Genomic DNA, 14,207 nt, shown 5'->3' with positions numbered 1-14,207 from the left:
CGAGTAAAAAAGTATCGATTTTTTTCCATGGCGACCTTTTTTACTCGCGGGCATTTTTCAGCTGAGACCTCGAGCATGAAGGAGAGTTACAAAGACCTCGTGTCAACCATGCTGCGAGTATGAGTCGAGGGCAAGCTCGCGGATTAGGTCGCCCAAGTGGGACAGCCCCGTTACCACTGCTGGCAGTAATCTAATCAGGATAATTAGCATAGAAATATCATGCTACATTATTTGAAGATTGAAAAATAAAATCTGTGGTTACCGAGATGAAGGAAAGATATTTAGACTGCTGCCTATATCCTAAAGAACCACTAAATAGTGGGACAGTGATTGAGCAACACATTCAGAAAGAAACAAAAGCAATTAATAATGGTAATGGAGAGTGGGGGGAGGGAATCTTCAATTATTTTAATATAGATTGGGGAAAGACAGCATGAAAGGGAAGATAAAAATTCCTTAAATATATGTTGGATTTCCTTGACCTATATGTTTCTTGCCCAAAGGGGAAATTTAATAACAAACAAATTAAAATCTTGAAAAGTTGTCTTTGAAATAAACAAAAACATACAAAGTACTTTTAAAAACTCCAATACTTTTAAACATTTTAACATTTACAAAGACCGAAATTGACAATTCATTAGAACTTTAAAAAGGTGGGAAATTAAGAAGGTTATTTTTATCATATGAATCTAAAATTCTCTTTTCAGTAGACAATCGATAATAGGTGCAGGAGTAGGCCTTTCAGCCCTTCGAGCCAGCACCGCCCATTCAATGTGATCATGGCTGATCATCCCCAATCAGTACTCCTCCGTTCCTGCCTTCTCCCCATATCCCCTGACTCCGCTATCTTTAAGAGCCCTATCTTGTTCTCTCTTGAAAGTATCCAGAGAGCCGGCCTCCACCGTCCTCTGAGGCAGTGAATTCCACAGTCTCACCACTCTCTGTGAGAAAAAGTGTTTCCTCGTCTCCGTTCTAAATTACTTACCCCTTATTCTTAAACTGTGGCCCCTGGTTCTGGACTCCCCCAACATCGGGAACATGTTTCCTGCCTCTCACGTGTCCAAACCCTTAGTAATCATATGTTTCAATAAGATTCCCTTTCATCCTTCGAAACTCCAGAGTATACAAGCCCAGCTGCTCCATTCTCTCAGCATATGATAGTCCCGCCATACCGGGAATTAACCTTGTAAACCTACGCTGCATTCCCTCAATACCAAGAATGTCCTTCCTCAAATTAGGGAACCAAAACTGCACACAGTGCTCCAGGTGTGATCTCACTAGGGCCCTCTACAACTGCAGAAGGACCTCTTTTCTCCTATACTCAACTCCTCTTGATATAAAGGCCAAGATGCCATTCGCTTTCTTCAATGCCTGCTGTACCTGCATGCTTATGACTTTATAAAACACTTATTCAAGGCTCTTGTAGCTATTACCTTCCATTCTGGCCCATTGGAAAAGGTTACTTACGTGTCTTTGCATCTGATACATTTTTTTGTAGAAAATTCAGTGTGCAAAGTACTTGTTATTTTTACAATATCGGACTCCATAAAGAGTCAGTCTTGAAGCATAGTCAGCTTTCCTCAGCAACTTGAAATCTGATCTCACCTTTAAAAAGTTTTTCAGAGCTTCATCAATGGTGGCAGTTGGAGGCGTCCCATAGAAAGTGGCTGCTGCCCTCCTTTCGATCCAATTCAATTGTGATACCTACAAAATAAAATTAAAGATCGTAGAATAAAAATAATTCTGCTGTAAATTTAACATGACATGTCTTATGCATATGGGCCCTCAAAACTCCATTTAATGACACCATTGTGCCAGTTTTCAGATTCTATTGTTAAAAGTACTAAATGCTACACCCCTAAAATGGATTGAATTAACTCTTCACAAGACATGTTCAGCCCAGTGCTCCTTTTATTGCATCATTTAAAAATTCCAACATATTAGTGTTGAACATATCAATATATTAAAATTATTGTGATTAACATTATTAACATAGCCCAATCATGTTTGATTTATAAAATTCTCATCCGTGTTTTAAATTTCTGCCATGGCATCCAAAACAAAGTATACATCTCTGCTTTCTCTAACATTTCCTATCCTTGCATCTCCATGCAATCTTTGCAGATGGTTCATTTCTGCGATTAATAACTGCTCAATGACAGGCTGGGCTCAAGAGCAGCAAATAACATTTTGATATTGTCCCTCTCTTAGCTTCTTTCAGTCAAAAATAGTTCTGGGTTATCAGCGCTCCTTCAGTCCTGACTTCCCGCTGATTTTCATTGTTCTAGTAATTGTTGCTTTGCCTTTAATAGCCAAGCTTAAAACCCTTTTGTCATCTCTAATTCTTGTTTAAGATGCTCCTAAACAGACACCTATTTGACCATTTTTCTTCAACTGTTACTCCTCGGCAACTTTCAAAATTACCCTACATTATAAATTCAAAATGTTATTAATTGGTATAAAGTTTACATAGAGCAACAACAATTTACTTCACATGAATTTAAGTCCAATTAAGTTACAATATCAATTTATTGTTATTAACAAATAAAATAACTGTAATCGTCAACTTGTACTTCTTAACTTATATCTCTTTTTTCCAGTGGAATTTCACCTGCTTACGTCTCCCTGTATCTGTGCTAGGGATGAGGCTAAACTACACGCAATTCCCTGAAAAGGATGCTCTACAAGCTACTGGGAAAAATGTAAATATTGTAAATATTGAGAAACAAAACTACAGAGTTTATATTACATTGTGAAAAAATTACAGTCAAATTATGTTTTTAGAATATCGTGCGGAATTACATCAAGGGACTGAGGGAACTGGAAATAGGCGCACGAGCGGGCCATCTCAACTATTAAATACAATTGTAACTGATCATCTATCTCAAAGCCATATTTCTGCTCTTCCCCAAAACCCTTGTGGCCTTTTCTGTCTGGAATTTATCTATCTTATTAAAAAATATTCAGCAATTAGGTCTTGGCAGCTCTCTACAGTAATGAATTCCAGATTCATCAACCTTTGAATGAAGAAATATCTCATCATCCCAGGACTAAATCTTTCATCCTATATCCTGACACTGTGATCCCTTGTTCTATATACCCCATTAAAGGGAAACATCTCCCCACAACTACTCACTCTAGCCATGGAAATGTTCTAATTGTTAATTAGGCCTCGTTCCATTCTATCTAACTTCCAGTGAACACAAACCTAGTCGACAAAGTCTCAAATTGGTCTGATAAACCTTTGCAGCATCCCCTCTATGACAAGTGTATCTTTTCTTTATAGACACAAAGTGCTGGAGTAACTTAGCAGGTCAGATAGCATCTCTGGGGAAAAGGATGGGTGACTTCTTGGATTGGGAATCTTCTTAAGAATGAAAGTAGGGAATGGGGGGTTGGGTGAAGCATCCACATATAATTTTTCAGTTCAATTATCAGTCAACACTGGAATCAAAAATACTTTGTCTGAACTCTGAACTAGGTTGCGGCATTTTTTTCAATATGTTAAAAAATGCCCGTGAGTGCAAAAAGGTCGCCATGGAAAAAATCGATACTTTTTTTACTTGTAGGTTTAGTCAATAGACAGTAGGTGCAGGAGTAGGCCATCCGGCCCTTCGAGCCTGCACCGCCATTCAATGTGATCATGGCTGATCATCGCCAATCAGTACCCCGTTCCTGCCTTCTCCCCATATCCCGACTCCGCTATTTTTAAGAGCCTTATCTAGCTCTCTCTTGAAAGCATCCAGAGAACCTGCCTCCACCGCCCTCTGAGGCAGAAAATTCCACAGACTCACCACTCTCTGTGTGAAAAAGTGTTTCCTCGTCTCTGTTCTAAATAGCTTACTCCTTATTCTTAAACTGTGGTCCCTGGTTCTGTACTCCCCCAACATCGGGAACATGTTTCCTGCCTCTCGTGTGTCCAAACCCTTAATAATCTTATGTTTCAATGAGATTTTCTCTCATCCTTCTAAACTCCAGAGTGTACAAGCCCAGCTGCTCCATTCTCTCAGCAAATGACAGTCCCGCCATTACCCTTGAAAACCTACGCTGCACTCCCTCAATAGCAAGAACTACAATAGTCGTAGTAGGTCGGCATGTTAATCGTAGGTAATCGAGGGTAGTCAAAGGTAGTCGTAGATGGTCTTCATCATAGTCGAAGGGAGGTCTAAGGGAGGTCGATGGTGATCGAAGGAAATTGTCTTCACTCTCCACTATTTGGTGTCCAATTTTCTCGGTTAGTCGTAGCTGGCCTTCAACATAGTCGAAGGAGGTCAAAGGAGGTCTTAACACATGACATTTTTTCAAACTCTTCCAAACTCACCAATTAGGTCGCCCAAGTGAAACAGCCCCTTAATGAGTACACTTTTAAATAGAAATTCCATTAATCAATTAATAATCATTAACATTATACTTCAAACAAAACATGGTGCCATTCTGTTGTCAAGGCATTTTGTCTACGTCTAAAAGATCAGATTTTAATACCGAAAAAATACTGCATCTTGTTTCTGGAGGAAGTTGATCATTTCTGACATATGGAAAATTCAGTCATGGACAGTTCTCAGGATCTGAACAATTATGTGACCTGGGGACTGATTACATTGTATTTTTTTAAATTCTGTAGCATTACTATGAACTAATGCTTACTGGAGATAAAAAATACAATGAATTCTTTATACTCAATAACATTTTGTATGATTTGAATTCATGCAGAAGGGTGAAAACAGAACAGAACACATATAAACATAACAAGCTCATGGTTAAAGAATTAAAGAAGAGGTAAATCAGAAAAGGAAAGGGAGGGTGCAGCAATAGGGTAACACGTCCTTTGACTCTATGCTCTACAATTTTCCATAAACATTATAAGAAAAGTTATAGTTTTAGATAACTATTTTGATACAAAAATTGCTGCATGTATTCAACCCTTTCTGAGATTATAACCATATAACCATATAACAATTACAGCACGGAAACAGGCCATCTCGGCCCTACAAGTCCATGCCAAACAAATTTTTTTCCCCTTAGTCCCACCTGCCTGCACTCGTACCATAACCCTCCTCTATCTTTCAACTACCACCATAATCGTATTGCTACTAGATGAAGACAGTAAACTGGAGACAAATTAGGGATTGTGGAGGCATTAGTCGTGATCTTTCAAGAATCATGACTGTCAGGGGTGGTTTCAGATATTTGAAAAGTTGCAAATATTACTCCGCTGTTAAAGAAGGGAGCGATGCAGAAGAGTGGAAACTATAGGCTGGTTTGCCTGACCAGTGGTTGGCAAGATTTTAAAGTCCATTATAAAAGATGAGATTTCTGAGGAATTGGAAGCACACGATAAAATAGGCCAAAGTCAACATGGTTTTGTGAAAGGGGGATCTTGCTTGACGAACCTGTTAAAATTCTTTGAGGAAGTATATAGCAGGATGGACAAAGGAGAGTCAGTGGATGTGGTTTAGAAGACCTTTGATAAGGTGCCACATGTGAGGCTGCTAAAAAAGATGAGAGCCCATGGTATCAGGTGGAAGAGACTAGCATGGTTGGCTGGATGGCAATAGGCAGAGAGTGGGATTAAAGGGGGCTTTCTCTGGTTGGCTGCCAGTGACTAGTGGTGTTCCGCATGGGGCTGCTACTCTTCATCTACTCTCCAGGACAATATTTTTCCCAGTCTAACACACAAATTCTAATTCTACTCAGTCAATTTGGTCGAGAGTACCAGGTCCTATGAAAAAGCTCCAATCTTAGTGCAACTTGCTCCTTAGTTTGCAAAGGAGAGTTTCAACCCATCAGTTTGTGCTAGATTGAATCCCTGGCGAAAAGACAATTTGCTAATATACTGTAATAGAGAATAGCTACAAAAATTCTCCATCTCAGCAGGCCTCCGGAGATGATACAGATAGAAATTAAGTACTTTGCAAAAAGTAAAGATGCAATTAATGGTGGGATGGGGTGGAGTTAACCCCAGCATGTTAAATCAAGAAGGCAACCCTGGAAACAGCAAATGCTATCATGGGTTGACCGTCTCAAGTCAGCAAATGTTGGAAAAACTAAAACAAATGCTTGCACGAAATGAAGGAAATCTACTTCACGCTGTATTTTTTAAAAGAACAAACAAGAGTAAGCACCAAGCTTATCAGAATGTGATGGAATAGATGTTTAGCTTTTGCTGAGAATTCATATTATTTTAATTTATTGTCTCTGCAAAGATCTCCTCAGAGATGCATAATTAAATCACATTCTAGAATGGACAGATCAGAATGAGAGGCAGATGGCTCCAGATAATTTTGATACAACCTATTTACCCATTTTCTCCTCCTCACTGCCTTGCTGCAGAGACATGTTACCTGTAAAATACATCCACAGCTCCTATTGATTTATTTTCACTTAGATTAGAAGTCTGACGGGAATTACAAATGTATTTGTTCCAGATGAAACAAATACACAAAATGTGGAACACATTTCTACAAACTTACATAAATGCAAATATATAAAATTAGCAGGAATAGGCCCTGCGGTCCCTCAAACTTCTTAATCATTTAATATGTTCCGCATTCCATCGTATATGTGGAATATTTTGCCTCCTTTTCAGATATCTATCTATCTTTACTTTATTCAAGACTGCTGTTTGGCACAGAGCCATTTCCAACCCTGGAAAAAAAAATCATCTCTTTTAAATGAGTGACTCCTTAGTTTTTAAAAAGTGATCCTTAGCTCTCGATTCTCCCACAAGAGAAAAAGTCCTCTCCATATTCACCTTGTCAGGACTCGTAGCCCCACACAAAATCCCACTCACTCTTCTAAATTCTAGAGAATACAAGCCTGGCCTGCCTAACCTTTCACCATAAACAACTCCCACATTACAAATTTTAATCTTTTAAAATCTTGTCAGAACAACTGCCAATATATCATAAGGAGAACAGTATTGTACAGGTCCTTTTCACAATGGCAGGCAGTGACTAGTGGGGTACCGCAAGGCGCAGTGCTGGGACCCCAGCTATTTACAATATATATTAATGATTTGGACGAGGGAATTGAATGCAACATCTCCAAGTTTGCGGATGACACGAAGCTGGGGGGCAGTGTTAGCTGTGAGGTGGATGCTAGGAGGCTGCAAGGTGACTTGGATAGGCTGGGGGAGTGGGCAAATGCATGGCAGATGCAGTATAATGTGGATAAATGTGAGGTTATCCACTTTGGTGGCAAAAACAGGAAAGTAGACTATTATCTAAATGGTGGCCGATTAGGAAAAGGGGAGATGCAATGAGACCTGGGTGTCATGATACACCAGTCATTGAAAGTAGGCATGCAGGTGCAGCAGGCAGCGAATAAAGTGAATGGTATGTTAGCATTCATAGCAAAAAGATTTAAGCATAGGAGCAGGGAGGTTCTACTGCAGTTGTACAGGATCTTGGTGAGACCACACCTGGAGTATTGCGTACAGTTTTGGTCTCCAAATCTGAGGACGGACATTATTGCCATAGAGGGAGTGCAGAGAAGGTTCACCAGATTAATTCCTAGGATGTCAGGACTTTCATATGAAGAAAGACTGGGTAGACTCGGCTTGTACTCGCTAGAATTTAGAAGATTGAGGGGGGGATCTTATAGAAACTTACATAATTCTTAAGGGGTTGGACAGGCTAGATGCAGGAAGATTGTTCCCGATGTTGGGGAAGTCCAGGACAAGGGGTCACAGTTTAAAGATAAAGGGGAAATCCTTTAGGACCGAGATGAGAAAAACATTTTTCACACAGAGAGTGGTGAATCTCTGGAACTTTCTGCCACAGAGGGTACTTGAAGCCAGTTCATTGACTATATTTAAGAAGGAGTTAAATGTGGCCCTTGTGGCTAAAGGGATCAGGGGGTATGGAGAGAAGGCTGGTACGGGATACTGAGTTGGATGATCAGCCATGATCATATTGAATGGCGGTGATGGCTCGAAGGGCCGAATGGCCTACTCCTGCACCTAATTTCTATGTTTCTATGTTTCTCTGGTCTGTCTCATCTTCGCCCTCCAGTGGCTGATCTTTAAACATGCTTGCTTGTAGATCCATATCAGGTGTATCCGAAAGCATTCTACCAGATTGTTATTTAAAACATCAAAAGGAGTTCAAAAACAAAACAGTTTGTTCTTTAAAACATCATTAAATTCAATGTCCTGAAAGACCTCCCAGCATCTATGATAAACAATCCCTAGCTTGGGCACACCGTATCTTCTTGGAATTCAAAACATTATTAAAATTGAGATACTCAAGGTCAACTGTTCAGTGCTAGTAGCTTATGTTTAAGCTACCATAAACAATCTTCCTCGGCTGTATTCGATGATATTACTGCAGCTTTAATTTAAAGCTTCTCAGCCTTAAAAGAAAGTTGGTTTTCAAATACGACAAAGTAGCGTTCTACTCACGGTACCTGGCTTTCGAAGTCTTCAATCTTCGTTCTTCTGATAACCCAGGTCTTGACCGTGTCAATTTGCCTGCGACTGGCAGATCCTTCATTCCAGGATTTCAAGCTCTAATCTCACTCGTGGAGAATTAGCTTTCTTCTTCAGTTCCACTCGTAGAACCAGTTTTTTACTTTAACGTAATGGCATTTTCTAAACTTTCCAATGTCCAACGTTTGATTGCCATTACTACTCGAGGATATGGTGAAGATATAGTTTACGAACTAGCAGATAGCAAAAACTTCAAGTTTCTTCAAGTTGTTGTTTCTTGATTAATTAGTTTTATTGAAGTAGCACAAAACAAAGAAATTATTCATATAACTTTTCGTTCTTACTGTTTCATCCATGTCATGTCGTGTAAAGTACACGTGAGTCTTATGTGGTAAAAACTGTTGCTTTACCATCCCTTGAGGCTAAACTGAACTCCCAATCTATGTGTCTGCGCTAGCCTCATCAGATATAGACATGCCCTTCTACGTATCAACTCCCACCCACAAGCATACAAAAAAGAAAAAAACTTGAAATATCTAGCTAGGTCGGTGGGGGCGCTGCAAGCCCGCGCCCTGTCAGCATGTCCGCTTTTTTCTGCTTTTTTTGTTTTTTTAGTATGTTTTAATGTATGTTTTTAATGTTGCTCTGTATGTCTTGTTTGGGGGGTGGGGGGGGGGTAAGGGGGAAACCGCTTTGGTCGCCTCCTCCACGGTGAGGCGACTTTTTCCAGGTCGCCTCCCCCGTGGCCTAACAGCAAGGATCGGCGCGGCCTTTCCCAGAGACGCGCCCGAGGCTTCAGAGGCGTGCGCAGCGTGGACTCTCGGTGTGGAGCGGGCGAGCCCTCGCTGGGGCTCGCTGGAGGGGAGCGCCCTGTTTCGCTGGCCCGCGGCAGCCGGCGCAGCGTGAAGCCGCGGTCTGCAGAGCTCCAGCTGGCGCGGCGTCTGCAGCCCGGGATCTCACGTTGGGGACCCGGGGGGAAGAAGAAGCTCCATCGGCCAGCCCGCGGCCAACTTCTACCGCGGGCGCGGTGGCGACTTACCATCACCCCTGGAGGGGAGCTTCATCTGTCGGCCCTGCGGTCTGAGGTGCTTCTGGCTGCGGCGCGAACTTTAAATCTTCGACCGCCGGCCTGCGGCCTACACCAGCCTGAAGCCGCGGTCTCCGGTGGGGAAGAGCCGATCCTGGACTTACCTTGACTTTTACCTTGTCCTTTTACCATCTGGACGCCCGCAGCAACGGCTGCGGCGGCTTGAGGTCCTGACCACGGGGGGAAATGGAGGAGGACTGGCCAATTTCTGTGCCTTCCACCACAGTGATGAATGCTGTGGTGGATGTTTGTGGTAAATGTTTATTGTGTTTGTGTGTTTTTTATCATTGTACCGCTGCTAACAAATTCATTTCACTTGCACTTTATGTGCAATGTGATGAATAAAACTGATTGATTTATTGATTGATATTGCTATAATATACTAACAGTAACTAACTTAAGCATACATGACTCCTACAAAGAATATACAACGCCCACAAATCGATTCAAGGAACTAATTTAACCATTAAACTAATGTTATCATTGCACTAAGGTAACAGAGTCAGCTGGCACTACAATTACAATGATCGAACTATGGGCTGCATGGTGGCACAGAGGTAGAGTTGCTGCCTTACAGCGCTGGATAACAGGGTTCGATCCCGACTACGGGTGCTGTCTGTACGGTGTTTTTACGTTCTCCCCGTGACCACGTAGGTTTTCGACGAGATCTTCAGTTTCCTCCCACACTCCAAAGACGTACAGGTTTGTATGTGAATTAGCTTGGTATAAGTGTAAATTGTCCCTCGTGTGCATAGGATAGTGTTAATGTGCGGGGATCACTGGTCAGCATGGACTCGGTTGGCCGAAGGGCCTGTTTCCACACTGTACGGAGGAACTGGCGTGTTTTGTAACTTTGTCAGTGCCATAGGTGGTCGCTATTTGTATACATTGGGTATACAAGCAAAGAATTTCACTGTGCCTTGTCACATGTGACAATAAAGTAAAGTATTCCAAAGTAATTCGAAACTAAAACTAAACCTATCACCAGGGTAAGGTTGTGCCTGCAGAATATCCTTACTTGAAAAATACACAAGAGTGATGTTCGAAAGTAGTAACTGGGGAATTTGTCAGCATATATATGGGGAGATTCAACCATCTCAGTGGTGCTTGAAGTTAAAGAGTTAGCAATTGCTGCATAATGGTGTTAATCGGCCTCCAGGGTGCAGGAATTAAATCCTTGTAACTTGGCCTAACAAGCTCTGGCATTGCCATACATGTACAAGTTGCACATGCTGAATTTATGATTGCCCCGGGGGATGCCATCTGGCCTTGTAACTCATCGCAGAAAGACACACATTTCAAAGTGGTTTGGTCATTGAACAATAAAGGAAAATATTAAAAAACAATCTTAAAAGTAACAAGTTGGGTATTGCGGAGCTTGATATGCAGCTGTGCTGTGTCCATCTGCAATAAATATTTTTTAAGTTGTTTGAACAGAGTGAAATTGCCAATTCAACTCTGCAAAGTATGCCAAAGAATGAAAATGAACCTTCTTTAATTTACCCTTTCATCAATTGGTTTTACTAATGCACATAAATTTTAAAAACATTCTGAAAAACACAGGCCAGCCACTCTCCTTGGAAAGTGAAACATTCACAATTTTGGGTCAGCAAAGGATTCATACTTTTAGCATGTGCTGAAGGATTTTTCGGTATATGCCTAATATTGTGAAGGTAGGCAGATCATTTGTCCCTAACCCCTTGCATTTCACATTAATTTTCTGTAGGGAAGTATTATGCTTGATGGTTGTTCAAAGGCAAATCTGGTAGTCGGAAGGTTTAAACATTTTAAGTTAAAAACATTTTACAATTGCAAAGGTTGAATGTTTAGTTCCCGCCATGAAATTCAATTTATAGATTCTGGTTCTGAAGAGAAAGTATGTGGTTAACCTGTTTTAGGGAGAAAAAGGGGGAAAGTAGAGCAGCCTATTTAGAGTTTAGGGTGAACTAAAGAGTGGAACGCACAGCCAAACTAACAATTACAGAGTTGGTAAACACAAAGACAAATTTGGTGACGGTAAAGATGTTACAGATATAGGGGCTGCAGAAGGGGGTGGAAATCCACATTCAATGGGCAACATTTCTAATTTATTTTGGTCACAGAACTATCAATATGTGTAACATGGATGGCCTTGAGGTTTACAGAGAATTAAGAAGAAAATAAAATAAGAAACTTGTTTTTTTGGATGCAGCTTCATGTAAGAAAAAGTGAAAAGTTTACTTCATGGAGCAAAAAGTAGAAGAAATATTAAATTAATTAAAAAGTCCACAACACTTGATTAATGATCATGGAGAACACTAGGTTAGATTTTTCTCCAGAGAAATAGCTTTTCACAAAACATTGTTTCTAGCCCAATTACTAGAAATTGCAGCTTTAAATTTCTTTCCTCTATAGATTTTAGTGTACTGTCAAAATGGGTGTGCAGGCCAGAGAAAACACAGCTGTAATCTCTAGGTTCTCAAAATAAGGGGGAATGATTCTAGTTACAAGCCTAAAAGCTTCATCTATCCAGAATTTGTGCCTTCTGAGAACAACAACATGATTTTCTGTCCTTTGAGAAAAGGCTCCAAATTTACGATTTGTCATTCATACAAAGGAGCAGAGACAAGTGGTGCTCCATTTATGGGCCTCTTTTGTGCGACACTAGGGATTGTCAGTTTTCTACGATTGCATATAAATCTGATGAAAAAGTTAAAGCAGTAATTTTATAATGTCAGCAGCCTGGGAATTGACATTTCAACATATATATTATTGAGGTAAGGCTATGAACTGAAATTCACAACAAAAATAAAGCTATACAAGAAAACTTTAATTTTCAAAGCTTTCTGGATTTTATAGGAAACAAATATTTAACCTAAATTAATATTTTTTCAAGCATTTACAAACTCAGATTTTAATCTATGCTTTAAATAATTACTCTGAACTAATTATCATTTCATACTATGTGTATTTTTCACACTCCCACATCAATTCAAGTTACAAAATCTCTACTGTGAATTGAACCAACCTTGAATTGAAGTCTCCATAAATTAAATTCATAGGTTGCTTTTTACAGTTATTTGTCCCTATACTTCCTGTTATGTAACTCTCATCTTATTGTGGTAATGTGGAATTAGGGTAGGTTCGGGAAATGGAGAAGAGATTATTGACATTGCGCCAGCCGTTGGAAATATGAAGGTCTAGAGGGGATAGAAGGCCAGCAGGGTAGTCCAGGAGAAGAAGAAAGTTGAGAAAGGAGAAGCAGTGGTCACTGGAGGGCGAGGGCTGTTTATCAGAGAAATAGGCCCAGAGGTGGAGACGATGGAAGTAGAGTTCAACATCATGGCGGGCTCTGAATTTGCTGAGGTGTGGAGTCAGGGGTGCAAAGGTAAGACCTCTGCAGAGGACAGACCATTCAGGACAATTTTGAAGAAGATCTAATGATCCAAGTGATAGACATCAATATATATTCATTTTTTAATTACCTCTTGCCAACATTATGGAATAGGGTTTTGGCTTATAATATTGCATAATCTCAGCAGTTCCAGTGCCTTGCATAATGTTTGGGACAAAGACCTATCATTTACTTATTTGCCTCAGTACTCCACAATTTGAGATTTGTAATAGAAAAAAATTCACATGTAGTTCAAGTGCAAACTGTCAAATTTTAATAAAGACCATTTTTATACATTTTGGTTTCACCATGTAGAAAATATAGCAGTGTTTGGACATAGTAGGCGGTAGGCGGCGCGGCTCTGGCCAGCAGCGGCCTCTGCAGCCTGTCCGCGTTTTATTATTTTTTGTCTGTGTTTTTATGTAGTTTTTGTTATTTTATGTTGGGGTGTGTGTGTGGGGGGATGGGGGTGGGAAAACTTTTGAATCTCTCCCTGCACTGGAGACCCGACCTTTTCTCGTCGGGTCTCAGGTGTCGTTGAGGCCGCAACGAGGAGCGGCCTCCAACGGGAAGAAGCCGGGGACTCTGGTGCCGACTCACCGTTGCCGTCGCGGAGCTGGCCGAGACCGGAGCGGGTGGAGCGGTGGAGGAGCGCTGCTGCTGCTGCTGCCGCTGCTGCTGCTGCTGCTGCTGCTGCCGATGCCGCTGCTGCTGCTGATGCGGAGGCTGCTACTGCGGGTCTGCGGACGGCGGCACCGGGAGCCCGCGGATCCCTGGAGGGAGACCGCTTTTCGGGGCTCCTGCAACGGCGAATTCTCCCGCCCGTGTTGCGGGGTTGAAGAGCTCCTGGAGCGGGGCCTGACACCACTGCCCCGCGCGGCTGGAATGGCCGCGGGACTTTGCGAGCGCACACCGGGGGCTCCAACACCAAGACCCGGTGTGCGACCTCGCACCACCCGGCGTGGCTTCAATGGCCGCGGGACAATCGCCATCGCCAGCCGGGGGCTTTGACTTTGACTCTGACATCGGGGGGGGGGAGAGTGCAGTGGAGAGATAACTTTTTTTTGGCCTTCCATCACAGCTATGTGATGGATGTTTATGTAAAATGTAATTATGTTGTGTCTGGGGTCTATTTGTGTGGAATGTATGGCTGCAGAAACGGCATTTCGTTTGGACCTCCAGGGGTCCAAATGACAATTAAATTGACTCTTGACTCTTGACTAGTCCCCCTATTCCAGGGCACCATAATGTTTGGGACACAGCAATGTCATGTAAATGAAAGTAGTCATGTTTAGTATTTTGTTGCATATCCTTTGCAT

At 41.5% G+C, this 14,207-nt stretch overlaps 1 protein-coding gene across 2 annotated transcripts in view; it reads right to left on the bottom strand.

Annotated features, from left to right (window-relative positions):
* LOC129700455 (regulator of microtubule dynamics protein 3-like) overlaps nucleotides 1-14,207 on the bottom strand; it is a 248,921-nt gene that overhangs the window by 16,657 nt on the left and 218,057 nt on the right. For both annotated transcript variants that reach the window (XM_055640954.1, XM_055640955.1), the window contains exon 9: nucleotides 1,606-1,704. In XM_055640954.1, coding sequence (XP_055496929.1) covers nucleotides 1,606-1,704 — 99 coding nt within the window. The remainder of the gene's footprint in view (nucleotides 1-1,605; nucleotides 1,705-14,207) is intronic.

The sequence above is a fragment of the Leucoraja erinacea genome, chromosome 9, assembly GCF_028641065.1.
Source record: "Leucoraja erinacea ecotype New England chromosome 9, Leri_hhj_1, whole genome shotgun sequence".
Classification (NCBI taxonomy): Eukaryota; Metazoa; Chordata; class Chondrichthyes; order Rajiformes; family Rajidae; genus Leucoraja; species Leucoraja erinaceus.
This window is presented reverse-complemented; position numbering and strand designations above follow the sequence as displayed.